Source organism: Cebidichthys violaceus, unplaced genomic scaffold, assembly GCF_023349555.1.
Source record: "Cebidichthys violaceus isolate CVI_PGR_0920_01 unplaced genomic scaffold, fCebVio1.0.p SCAF_13, whole genome shotgun sequence".
Classification (NCBI taxonomy): Eukaryota; Metazoa; Chordata; class Actinopteri; order Perciformes; family Stichaeidae; genus Cebidichthys; species Cebidichthys violaceus.
In genome coordinates, this window is record NW_027176296.1 from 8193820 (window position 1) to 8207551 (window position 13732).

Here is a 13732-nt window from a genome sequence, read left to right on the forward strand (position 1 = left end):
CACCACACAAACCTGCGTTAATCGTCGCAACGCCTGCTTTGGTGTAAATGCAGCCTAACACACAAAACCAGGCAAAGTGCTGGCAGTTTGCCTCTTTCTAAGAATGTATGGTGGTACAATCCTGAAGAGACAAACCATCAGCTCCTCGAGAGAGCTTGCATGCTGACACAAGTGGTGAACGACACTTCGTAGCAGATTTGAGTAGGAGACACCAAAAACGTCTTTAAGTTATAAACAATGAAGTCCCTCTGAGTCTTTGACAAGAAACGAGTGGCATGAGAGAACTTTAACTGCACAATGTTTTATTGTCTGAAACACATTCAATTTAGCAAAGGAGCTGATTAAGATGTTGTTATTGCACATGTTGAATATTAAAATGTATGCTTAAAGAAGGCTAAAAAGAAAGCAGAATCACAACAGAAAGCACATATGCATGTCATTGCACTGCTCGATGCAGTGAACATATTCAATGATGTTGTGGCAATTGGAAATGTGGATAAACTATAATGCTGAAATGGTGTTCAGAGTTTCTGACCTTAAAACAGGTGCATGGATAATATATTTTTATATCGACATCGAGGTAAATGTGAATGACAGAGATAAGAAACTTCATCCACAGTTTCTCCTCTTGTTGAAAGGAAAGCACCAGAACTCACGACCCCCATACAGCGTACACAGGATATTTCAAAGTCAATTCAGACCATCCCAAAAAAATCAGTGAAGTGATTAAGGGTTTGTTTATGTCACTATTTGTGGAGCAAAAAATTGCAATTCAACTATACAGTTTGTGACCTGTTAGAAATATGGCTAAACAATTAGGCCTAATTGGGCCTTTAAATATGTCAGATGAGGGGCTCCCTTCACTCACATTATAATGACAGTAGGACAGTAAAGTTACATGGTGTTTAAGTTAATAAATGACACACCGGCTCGTTTTAAATCCAGTAGAGATGTCAAATTCCATTGTAACATTGTGAACCACTCAAATAAACTTTAAAGCTAAAGCTCCTCATAAAGATGTGGCTTTTATACCGTTTATTATAAATATCACTATAGAGCATTAGAAACCCGAGTCGTCATAGCCATAAAAAAAGGAAACGTTTTGAAAGTGCGTCGGTCAGTGCAAACTAAAACGCACAACAAGTCTCGATGTGCGTAAAAACTGAAAAAGTGAGCCGCGCCACTTTGCATCAGTTTTCCCCCAAACTAACGTGTACCTGGTTAGTGGTGTCAGGCGGCAGGTTCTTAATGAGGATTTTCCTCCTGTTGCTCAGCTCCTGGCGAGTTTTGGCAAGCCTCTTCTCGATCTCCTCCGGCTCCAGGTCCGGCAGGTCACGGAGGCTAATCTCCGAGTCGGAAGGCTGCGCTGCCGCAGCCGCCGCCTCCTCATCTCCCGGCTGCTGGCCCTCGGGGCTGTCCATCTCCGGGGAAAGTGCGCTCTCCCCGGCTAGAGAAGAGTGGACGATCGGCGGCTGGATGGATGGGGCTGCCGCCATCTTGAGTGGCTGAGAGAAAAGTGTGAGGAGAGAGAGGCAGAGAGACACACCGAGAGAGAGCGAGAGAGAGAGAGAGAGAGAGAGAGAGAGAGAGAGAGAGAGAGAGAGAGAGAGAGAGAGAGAGAGAGAGCAGGTGGGAGGCGTGTCTGTTAGTGAAAGAGAGAAAGGTAAAACATCCCGTATAAAATAATAAATAAATAGCTATTTTAATTCAACTATTTTATTCCTAACCGTGTATTTTCCATGAAATCAAATATTCACTTATAAACCTATGTCACTTGGCTGTATAAGTAGCCTACCTCTAAACTTGTGCAATCATCTTTGTTTTGTTTCATTGCTGGTCATTTCGTTTTATTGGATAATGCGCAGCTAAAATGAAGGCAGGTAAAATGAGTAGAACGCAGTAGCTAATAGTTTGCAGCTCACGTTGTTTATAGCGTGTCAGGCTGCACCTCGCGGGCTCCTGGCGACCCCAACTGTCTGCTGAATGTATAGAAGCCAACCAAGGTCTGCCAATGCCACCAGCAGACCATCAGTTTGTTCGGTCTGTTGATTTTTGCTTGGCATCAATGTTGTTAACCTACTTAAATCATTCTCATATTGAGCCCGACGTGTGTTTTGTATGTTCTGTAAACTGTATTTGTTAGGTCTACAGCAGGGGACTGAATATATGCACGATTGCACAAGAGAAACTTGGTTATTATTTTTGTTCTGTAGCACAATTCACACATTTATTCTTTTGGTTTAAAGACAGTCGGAGAGAGCGAGGCCTTCATTGGAGAATATTTCCAAACCACCATAGCTTTCCTGTTACCCATGTGCATAATGTAACCATGAATGGCTGCGTGCCTTCTCCTCCTTTCTACCCAAGTCATCCAGTGAAGCCAAACTAGCAGCCAACCGAGCCTGCTTGCCTGCCCACCGTGGGTGGAAAGCTGCTCCTGGCAAACACAAAGGGAACAGAGCTCCCTGCCGAGTCCTCACAATGCCTATGTAGCTTCCGCAGGCTGCATGAGTCGCTGACAGACACGTGCACACAAACTCACACTCATGAGATGCATTCACACTCACGTAGGCCCACAAACATGTCAGCAATTGCACACATCAACCCAGTAAAGGAAATGTTTAGAGCACAATTATGCCGAGGCCTGTAAGAGATGGTGAAATCAACCTCCATCATCCAGCCTCCATGTTCTCTCTCTCGCCATCTGTGTGAAGCGCTTCTTGGCAGATCGGAGTCCAGACAATCACAGTTGTCAGTGGGTGAAAATTATCTCATATTGCCAAGTGGCTGAACCAGTGGAACTGACACACACCGACTGTACATGGGCAGTTTGTATGAACGCTTCAATCAAGCTTACGCTCAGTCCACTCAGGAGCGGAGAGTCCAAAGAAAAGGGCATTTTATGACATTTCAAACAGATGGAATAGAGGATGGACTGTGTTTCTTTAATTTCCTGTGAAAGATTCAACACGTCTTCATGTATCAGCTTGAATCTCAGTATTGTATTGTGCTAAAAGACCAAGTCACATGTCTTCCTGCTTATCAGAAGGTGACAAATGCTCCTTCACCATGATGGATCCTATATGAAAGACATATTTTACCTCCAGAAGGCAATGATACCGGCTTTTATATTATTAATTCAAGAGGATTTCCAGGTGCAACGCTAATAGACTACTTCTTGAGCTCACCCAATGAGCTGATTAATCAATTAGCTGCTCTGCACAAAATAAATCTTCAACTATTTTGATAATCAGTCCAGTCATCTAATTTTTCAAGCAAATATGCCAAATATTCTCTGGTTGCAGCTTCTCAAATGTGAGGACTTGCTGCTATATCAAATAATAAATTGAATAATCTATTCGGGTTTTGGACTTCTTTGTACTGTGTGGGAAATTACAATGAGCCCTAATTTCTAAACATTAAAAGAAAAGAAAAAAACACTTTTACTTTATTCAACTAGAAAAAATGGGGCTTATTTTGGTTCCTACATCAGGTTACATCTTGTGATCACTGGCAATCTGTTAAGATTCAGTCACGTCCTTAATACTGATACTGTGTACTGAAAACCAAAGAAATACTTTGGAGAAGAAGAAAAAAGATATATATATATATATATATATATATATATATATAGCATTACATGTGCTACAAATCACAAACTAATGTCCTTTTGCAAAAGGTGTGAAATGCTCATGACCAGCATTCATCCTGTGAATATGCAAAACACATTTTATATTCAATTGCAATCAGCTGAAACAAAGACATTGGTTCCTGCACTTGAAAGGCATTCAGGTGAAGTCAGTTTTTGATCTACCTGCAGCACATACAATAGTCGGTCCCTGCTGACAGATTGGGGGACATGAATCATTGAGCAGCGGTTCTCTGAAAAGACAGCAAGGACTTGCCTGTCACTTGCACAGGCTGATTTTGGAGACGCATGAATTACTTCACTAAGTGCTAAACAACGTTTCCATGAGAGAACAATTAAGTTCTCAGTCCCACTGGCACAAACGCATGCCATATTGCACTTACAGACACACACACACACACACACACACACACACACACACACACACACACACACACACACACACACACACACACATACATTAACTCATGTCAGCCTACAGTCGGGCCCGTACAGTTACACAAACTGTATCTCTCAAAGCGCTATACCTATGTGCAAGTCAAACCCCATAATAATGGGCTATGCTTCACAAACCAAGGGAAAGAGAGATGTTACTCCCTCTCCATCTAAAAACACAAGAGCCCTGCTGGTGCTTCAGCGTGTCAGCCAGTGATTCACAGCCTTTTGGAGTGGGTGGGTGTAGAGAGGAGGAGGAGAAGAAAGCGGGAAAGCGTTCGCCGCTGCTCGCTGGGACTCAGAGTGTGAGTGCGTGGGTGGGCAGAGTGGCTGAACGGGCAAAGCAGGCACCTGGGATCGGCTCAGTAGGCGTGAGGATGGGAGGGGAGAGAGGGGGGGGGGGTCGATCCCTAAATGGCAAAGGGGTTCAGTGCGCGTGGGAGTTGACGGTGAGCACATACACATGAGTTTGTATCCCGTATGGTTGTACATTGCGATTATGCACACCTCACTCTGCAATCTTGTCTGGAGATATAAAAATGGACTGAAGCCTCTCTCTGCATTAATGAGCCGTTGCTCTGCGTTCATAAATTACCACAGATGCTGTCTGGTGGCACAGCTTCCTTTCTCATATCATAGAGATTATGGGAGGTGTGACCTACTAAAAACAGCTGACCTGGACCCACAGGGACAATATGCACAAGAGGTCCCTGCCCAATTCATGTCCTAATTACAGTGGTCATAAGCATAAATCTTCACCAGTGTGTCAGGGAAGCTACTTTTATGTGCCCAGCAAGTGAATCTGTCGTGAGAAAGTTGCACCTAATTTAATGTGAATAAAACCTGTTTTCAAGAAAACTGTTTACTCTTTTTTTGTAAAGTCGTGATCCCTATAGAGGCTCCGATTAGATTGCTAGATTTAGATAACAAGGACGTAATACTGTAAAGGTGTACCTTTGAGCAGAACATTGTGAATTCCTTCCTTCGCAGATTTTGCTGTAAGATTCTAATTGTGTTGTTTTTCACATATTTTTAGCAAAACCCACAAGATACGTTAGAGAGCGCTTAGAAAGTCTGTCAAAGAGATTTTAAAGCCCTTTAAATTACTTGCATGCAAGACTTGAGATGATCATACTGCTGAGATGGTTTTGGGAAAATGGGACTCTGGACTGCACAAAATATGCTGCTAGTGCATGTCTGCTGTACTATTTGGCAGAGTGAGGACTGACTGAAATGACCTGAGGGAGCTTGGACACCAAGCTCAGTGCTCTAATTCACAGCGATTCCCTGGCAGGGAGAAGCAGACAGCTCGGGAGAAAGAGGGAGAGTAGAGGAGAGTGACAATGAAAACAGAGAAACAGGGCTATGTCTGGGCGGTATGAATGCTGAATGAATGCTGAAACTGATGGGAAGGTTCATGGGACATGGTGACAGGAAGACTGACGGAAACATGGGGAAAGAGCTCCTTCTGTCCTTCAGCTCTCAACAGGGCTGAACTACTTCCATGTTGATGTTTAGTAAACAGAGAGCTCAGCGGGCCCCTCTCTATTTTCACTTTCCACCTCAAGGAGAAACTATTTATTTAGCTGCACTCTATGACCCTCTCTTAAATAGGCCGTGGTACACCACCTATATATAGCTCATTTAAATAAGATGTGATAAATCAAAAGATGAGCTCAGATGAAAGTATCAAAGAAGACTGACCTTGCAAATTCACAGATGCTACAGTCTAGGTGTCTCTTTCATTCTATAATAAAACGTGCATGCCCCGTCCGTCACTCTCTCACTAACAAATTAAGCAGAAATGCAAACTTAATTAATTTTCAGTTAAAATTACGATTATTAAACATAACCATCGTCAAAAAAGTTGTTCCACATCAGTCATTGCGGTGTGCGTTATGTTGATAAGTCAACCTTAAACCAAATCTCGGTACTCAACCCTGCAGCACAATCATTTCTGTTTCTCAATACAAAAATAGGTTTTACCATGTGGTTATTTCATGTAGACTATTTATTTATTTATTAAATAACTAGTAGACATGCTATAGTGTGATATATATCATTATCAATATTTGAAATTACCAATATCGTGATAAAAGATTTTGGCCACAAACCACACACACAAAAATATATATATTTCCCTTTTCTATTTTTCAGTTTTGTTGGGATTTTTTGGGGGGTTGTCATACTCATGTGCCATCTGGGGTGGGGGTAAGGATATTTTAAATACTGTGAGGGCAAAAAGAGCCCTTTGTAGGGCAGTTAATGAATATCATCATAAAAAATGATCCTTGATCAGTATTACAGATGTATGTAAATGCTGCTGATTTGCTGCTGTACTTTAATAAACAGTATTGAAAATTAAAAATATAACATGCTCCTCATTCCCCCCCAAACAAACCCAAGCAGCCTCTTGTTATATTGTTGTGACAATGTTGTTTCCCAGGTCCCCTGGCAGGAAACACTGTATATAGGCATCATAAATAACTGATAGGGTCTTCCAGGCAGTATGTACCATTCATCCACAAATGGCACGGCCTAAAGGCAACAGACTGAAACACATTGAAAAACACACTCCCCCCGTGGAGCCAAGAGCTGATTGTGACTGAAAGACTATTTTACTCTGAAATGTCCCATTTTTTGAAGTACGGGTCAAGAGCTAAAGCAAACTTGGGGGGGTTCTTTCTCGAGTCCACCAAGACGGCAACAAATACTTTTAGATATTTTTTCCTTACTACAAAAGCCATAAACCTCTGGATCTTTAGAACATAAAACATGATACATTTATTTTGTACTCTCACCTTGGATGAATTGGAAGATTTTATCTCATACTAACAACTGAGATTTAATTGAGTGATACATTAATAAATATTCTACACTATGATCCTTTGATGATTGTGACTGCATCGATCCCTGTAAGAACTTCTTGTCGTGCGCCCAGTTATTTCTATCATTATATTTACTGATCAAATACAATTCCAATGGGGTGGATACCAGCATACACAGAACACGGTGTTGAAAATTAGGTTCTTCAACTACTGGGTCAGACAAATTTATATCCCAGGTGGACATAGTAGCAGACAGTTCTACATGTCATTAAGAATACACACTTCAAATAAGGCCAAAAAGCCTCAGAAGGGCAGCATTTTGTGTAGGTCTCCTAGATGACCCTGCGTGAACCAGAGAGAATAAAACAAGCCGGAGAGGCATCGGACAATATTACTCTGCTGTCAGTGATTGTGAATATTGGGACAGGTTATGACACACAAAAATCCTGCAGAAAATCTTAATGAGTGCGAGTTAATGGGTGACCTGTTCCATGACCTCCTACAGCAAGAAAAAAAAAATGGCCCGAGTGACAATAGAAAAACACAATTGGCAGCATTTGACATCAACAACCACAATTTTGTCTCGAACTTTAAGTTGAATGAAGTGAGATAAGTTGCCAGAAAAGCTAAATCTCAGCAACAACTTCTAAGAGGACCTCTGGTTGAGAACGACTCTCCGTGGGTGTGTGTGTGCAGTTCACCGTGTTTTAAATATTATCTTTGAGCTCAGTTAAAATATATGGAGCCCCATTAACTTAACGGTAATCATATTTTGTTAGAGACAACAAAAAAGGATCAAATGACAAGAGATTTCAAAAATAAAACAGCTAAATGTTTTTGTCGTACATTGATCTCAACAATACTCAAACCCACCTACAACCAGCAGCTGTTTTTATCCAAAAAGCTATAGATTAGAACCACTGTATGCTAACTGCTCAGCATCAAAGAGCAGACATAACGAGATAGCAAAACTAACGTTAACTGGCTAGCTGGTGAATGAACCTGAATTAGTTAAGTATTTGAAGAACAAGGCCCTGAGGTGGTGCAGCATACTTTTAAGTTTGAACCTCCAATGAGCAGTGCAGCCACAGCTTGCTATAAAAAAACCCGACAGATCATTTAAGTGTAAAATGGACTTTATCACATTCACATTGCAATAAATCTCAATTTGATAACTTTATATGATACATGAGGGGGATTGATGTACACGTTCCTTCAGTACATTAATTAATGCGAGTGTCCTACACACACAGCCACACGTTTGTTTACAACAGCTGGTAAATACTGTTCTCCAGGAAAGAAAACATTTTTTTTTTTTAAAAACAAACTCAATTTAGTAAAAAGGAATTTGCCCCAAAATCAACACTTATCAAAATATATGCCCAGAAATACTGCAAGGCTGCTTCGATGTCCAACTAAACAGAAATGATGTATGATGTGAAGATGATTGCAAGTAAATACATGTTTATAGGGTCAAACTTCCAACAGTAAACGTGATGTTAAACCTTTCTGTAAGTTTAGCCTTGAGTTGAATATACAGCATAACCCACTACACATCCAAGTTCAAGAACAGTACTACTTTGACATGAATGTGTGCTAAAATAAGACCACTGTGTTTTAATCTCTGCTCTAGCAGAGGTGTCCAATTATTTATCACTTTTTAAAAAGTTTAATGAGATCACATTGGGTGTTCAAATGTTCAACTAAAGTGAGAAACACACTCAAATAACTGTGAATGAATGTGGCTGACAGTCTTAAGTAGTAACTGAACTATAGTGCAGCTTACAGCAGCCGACTGTAGAGAACAGTAGAGGGGTGTTATTTGGTCGTTACTCCGTGAAAAGATGTAGTACCGTTTATTTTGCAAATCTAAATAAGTTCATGGAGAGATGACCTTTCTTTAACATTTCGAAGACACATGATAAAAACTTTTTAAAAAACTAAGTATCTCAAACATAAAAAGTGTGTGTGTACAATTTTTTCCAAGAACTGACTTCCATCCAATATGGACCTAAAGAAAAATAAATCTAAAAAACATCCAAGGCATCAAAAATATAGAGAGACACCATGAACAGACAATTTAAAATATCAAACCCCAATATCTGGGCATCATTTGAAGCATAAATCATGTCTTACCAACATAAAAAAATGGAGTGTACAGGACATTAATAGCTATTTGTGATTCTGTATTTACACTTCATAATGAATCTCTGAAAAACAATAGACATTTTTTCACATAGAAATAAATGGATGTCACACTGATTTTGACCAGTTGAACAATGAAACCCCCGACGCACAGATCGGGTCATGTGACTCTTCATCAGAATAAAAATAAGTGGATTTCTCAATCATAATAATTTTAACTATAATTCTCTAATGTTATTTTGAAAAAAATACAATAATGCATTCAATGAAAATCTTCCAGGTGGATAATCATTCTCTCTTCACAATTACTCTCTCTCTCTCTCACACACACACACACACACACACACACACACACACACACACACACACACACACACACACACACACACACACACACACACACACACACACACACACACACACACACACACACACACAGTTAAACCAGAGACGTGTAGAAAATACATTTTGAGTGGTTAACCACAGAGGAGCTGACAGATGGGTGTAACCTCTGAACAACAACAGCAGCATTTCTCCCTCTTTAACTCTTATTGATGAGAAGGAGACTCCATCTTGGACATCACCGGAAATTCAATTTGCTTTGCACCAAATCCAGCACACAACCTTAACATACATGTAGCATCAGCTTGGCCTCAGGGGAAAAAAGTTCTGGTAAAATGGGAGATTTCTAAACTGTTTTTTCTACTCAGGCAGATAGAGGGGACAGCTGTGAATCTCTCAGGACCGTTGTGAGGATCTACAATTATCCTCATACACCAAATCTTCAGCAGTAACTAAAGCCAGGAATGTTTTGCTGGTGTTAGTTTCACTCGTCCCTCGTCCATCCCCAGGAGGCTTACAAAGGCCAGTGACCATAGCGAGTTCTGCCTCCTGATACAGAGGACATGTCCAGAATGAGCATGTTCAGCACAGCAAGTCTTACTTTACAATGACCAAGACCTCAATGATTCAGAACAGTGAAAACAGAAAGAAAAATATGTCCAAGACCACTTTCTCCTAACTACTCTGATGGACAGGATGTGATTTAAGGCTCATGTATTTGTTTTTTTACCAATAATCACCGAAAAATACCTGGATTTTTTTTTTTTTTTTTAAATGAGCAAATCTGATTTTGATTTTAGGTCCCTGCACATCCAATAATGTTTCCAGCTTAGAGAAGACACTTTTAAACACACTATATGGTAAATATGATATCCTGGTGGAGAGATAGCTCAGAATAAACTTCTGGGGAGAAAGTAAAAAGATAAATGAAAATAAAATACAAATGGGCTTCTGATGATTATGCACCAGAGTCCCTCAATTAGGTGAACATAAAAGCTCAAAATATGTAACATTTTCAGACTGTCTGATATACTTCAAATTCTAAATAAACAAAATCAGTTACAGATATTTAGGGAAACAAAAATAATGAGCATTAAATATGATGCACTGTTTACAGATTGGGTTGTTTCGTTTCACTTGTTCTGACTACTTTCTTGTTTGTGTTCGCTGCAGCTGCTTACTAATCTGTCATCGAAAATTGACCTCTTTAATAAATAGTAGAAAAATAATATTTTCCCCTTTTAAGTGTTTCTTCCTGTATTTATGTGAATCATTTAAAAAAGAAAGAAAAAAAGTTGCACTTTGAAGTTCACAGACACTCATGAAAATGTCCAAATATCGAACACAATAGAACACAAACTGGGGAGTGTCTATCTGCAGAAGTGAGGGGAATAAAGCTGTAATATAATTCCACATTAGATCTTGGTCTATGTAAAAATACAGTATATATTTACTCTTCATCTGAGACGTTTTAACAAATGAGGAGGCTCTGTTCCCCTCCTGCCCCTCACCACAAGTGGGCTTAGTGGGGATGCTGGGCTGAAGGCCTGGGGCAAAAGGGGTCCAATCAGCATCTAGATTTCTATGTTAATGTGATTATCCTCTGGTATTTTCTATGGCCTTCCACTTGGAAATGAAGACCCCTCTTCTGCCTCAAGGACTTTAGGTTCCAGTTGTGTCCTCTTCTCAATTAATGGGCTCAAGCCGCGTTTTTGTGCCAAAATCCTCCAAAATCCACCAGAAAACCAACGAAAAATCTCATTTGGATATTTTTACTGGCCCAGGTCTGGTCTTGAGTACATTTGCCAGATGTTGGACTGGGTTGGTGGGGAAACAAGAGTTGAAATGGAGATGTTGGCACAATGACACCATGAGGCTAATACCCATAATAATCATCAACTGATGGTAGAGATCCCAGCGGCCCAGTGACACTGAGTCCAGCTGTAGCTTTTCTCTCCCTCCGTCCATCCTGACAGTACCTACTGTGTGCCGTCTAATCAAGCACAAATGTTTTTAAAAATAGTTTTTGAATAAAATCAAGTTCCGTCCCTGGCAGGAGGGCGATTGCAGCGCTGGAGATCAGCACTCTGCATCCACGCTGTGCACGGTGACCGCGGCCTGCAGGTGGTGTGTGTGCATGTGCAGCGGGTGGTGGTGTGTGTGCGTGTGCCGGTAGGGGTGAAACTTGTGGCTGAGCAATGCTGCCGTCTGAGGAGGCGTGTCTAGGTCGAGGTCGTCATCGTGGTTACCGACGTCGACGCCGGCTGAGAGCGGGTCGTTGTTCCCAGGTGGATTCTCGCTGTCCTCCTGCGGACTCATGGTGCTGTAGCCTGGAGACAATAATAAAAAAACAAAAAACATGCAGAGGTTGGTATTGCTGGACTTGCCATCACTCTTACATCACTTTCCCCCAAAAAAACTAAATAAAAAAAGAGAGTTTCCTCAAACTTTGGGTTAGGTCCTCGTGTGAGCTTACGCAGATAAGGCAAAGGGAGGTTAACAGGTAAGGCTCTATACACTGACCTGTTAACACTGTTCTTGTCAATTGTTTTGTTCTTGTCAACCGTAGTTTAAGTCCTATTTTATGTGTTTCTTAAAATGGGCATTGTTTGTTTGGTGTTGAGCCTTGTTAGAGGAGAATCTCTGTTGCTTTGTGACAGACAGATCTTATCTTAAATTACTAGAACAGATTTTGTATGACATTGTTTAATTTGGAGCTCCCTGCATGTCATTGAAAACAGACTACAAAGGTTTGCCACACTCAACTTTACAACTTGAAACTATGTAATTGGTGAGTCAATTGTAAAGCCTTGGTTGCCGAAAAATGGTATATTTGATTTGAAGATCAAAATCTCTAAAACCAAAACCCTCACAGGTTTTTACTGGTATAAAATGTAAAGTGTAACATATTATACACTGTACATTGTTGATTCCTTATTCAGGCATTGGCTGGGGGGTTAAAGCAAATATAAAGTACTTCACAGTTACTGTACATAATAGTGTAAGAATAGCTGTAGAACATTGAAAAGAAATGGGAAGACCCCATAAAAGAAACTACTCAACAAATGTCGCCCTCCAGTCATAGACATTCAACACAGAAACATTCATGTGAATACATGGAAACACACAATGTCTCTGAAAGCAGTACAAGCTCTTTGACGGCGCATTGACAACTAAATATCCCCACGGGGCATTTTTGCTACTTGTTTTCAGCCTTCTCATACAATAAAAAAAAAAAAAAGATGCATACATATTTATGACACTTTCAAACACATTGCGCACATACGTTTAACCCGAGGAGATGGGAACACAAGCCAACATGGCAGCTAAGATGCATTGGTAAGTGGAGCAGTGGGAGGGCGGTACTGTTGTCGTAGAAAAAAGGGATTACTGGGTCAGAGAATAAGTAAACAGATCGTACTAAAACACCATTTTAGTCGTTGAATTCAAGTTTGGGACGACTGAGATTACTAACCATGTGCTCTTCCAGCATCTTATTTTCATGAAAACCTTGCAGGCTCTTGGTTTTATCAGTTGTTTCTTCACTTGAACTCATACGCGTCATAAAAACCCTTCATCTGTTGAGTGGGTTTCAACACCTTCAGGGCCATGAAATCCATCTGAAACACATGGTCCGACTATAAAAAAATATATTTGGGAGTTGATCTGGAAATAAACCCATTTTCCTTAATTCCTTTAGTGCAGTCTTTTTCAGGTTCTGAAGAGACACCGGCAACATGCTGCACGACATCAATCTGTTACATTTATAGAAAAATGACTGCAATTTTGGATGATGAAACATTAAACCTCCAGAGAAACGGAACCGAGTGATTTGTGAGCTTGTGTGCGTCAGTGGGGTCTCCAATGACTGAGGCATGAAGGGAGAAGGCGGTGGGTTGAGGTATGCGTGTATGTTTATGTGGCTTTGAGTCAAAGTTATCTCCCAACAACCTTTTCCATCTGGTTAAACATCTAAACCATTGACTAAACATATCGGATGAACATTCTTCTCAGGGCTTTTTGGGGGATCATCAAGCAAGTGCTTAATTCGTACAGAACCAAGGCAAACTATTCATAAACAACAGCTCTTTGAGGCTGTAGTTATGCATCAGAACGCTAACATGTTCACAATGACAATGCTTTGTTCATCGTCTTAGTTTGGTGTGTTTACATGCTAACGTTCTCATATTAGCACCAAACACAGAGTGAAGCTGAGGCTGATGAGAACGTCATTCATTTTCCAGGTTCAGTATTTGGTCATAAAACAAAGTATGAGGCTGAATACAATTTTGACCTTATGGTGGCGCCAGAGGAAAAGACAGGGCATCATCAA

At 40.6% G+C, this 13732-nt stretch overlaps 2 protein-coding genes across 4 annotated transcripts in view; both read right to left on the reverse strand.

Annotated features, from left to right (window-relative positions):
* Window positions 1-1534, reverse strand: part of raver2 (ribonucleoprotein, PTB-binding 2) — a 72934-nt gene extending 71400 nt beyond the window's left edge. For both annotated transcript variants that reach the window (XM_068707627.1, XM_068707626.1), the window contains exon 1: window positions 1218-1534. In XM_068707627.1, the coding sequence (XP_068563728.1) occupies window positions 1218-1496 (279 nt within the window). In that variant the 5' untranslated portion in view covers window positions 1497-1534. The remainder of the gene's footprint in view (window positions 1-1217) is intronic.
* Window positions 1535-8030: 6496 nt separating this feature from the next.
* Window positions 8031-13732, reverse strand: part of cachd1 (cache domain containing 1) — an 80521-nt gene continuing 74819 nt past the window's right edge. For both annotated transcript variants that reach the window (XM_068707629.1, XM_068707628.1), the window contains exon 27: window positions 8031-11729. In XM_068707629.1, coding sequence (XP_068563730.1) covers window positions 11479-11729 — 251 coding nt within the window. In that variant the 3' untranslated portion in view covers window positions 8031-11478. The remainder of the gene's footprint in view (window positions 11730-13732) is intronic.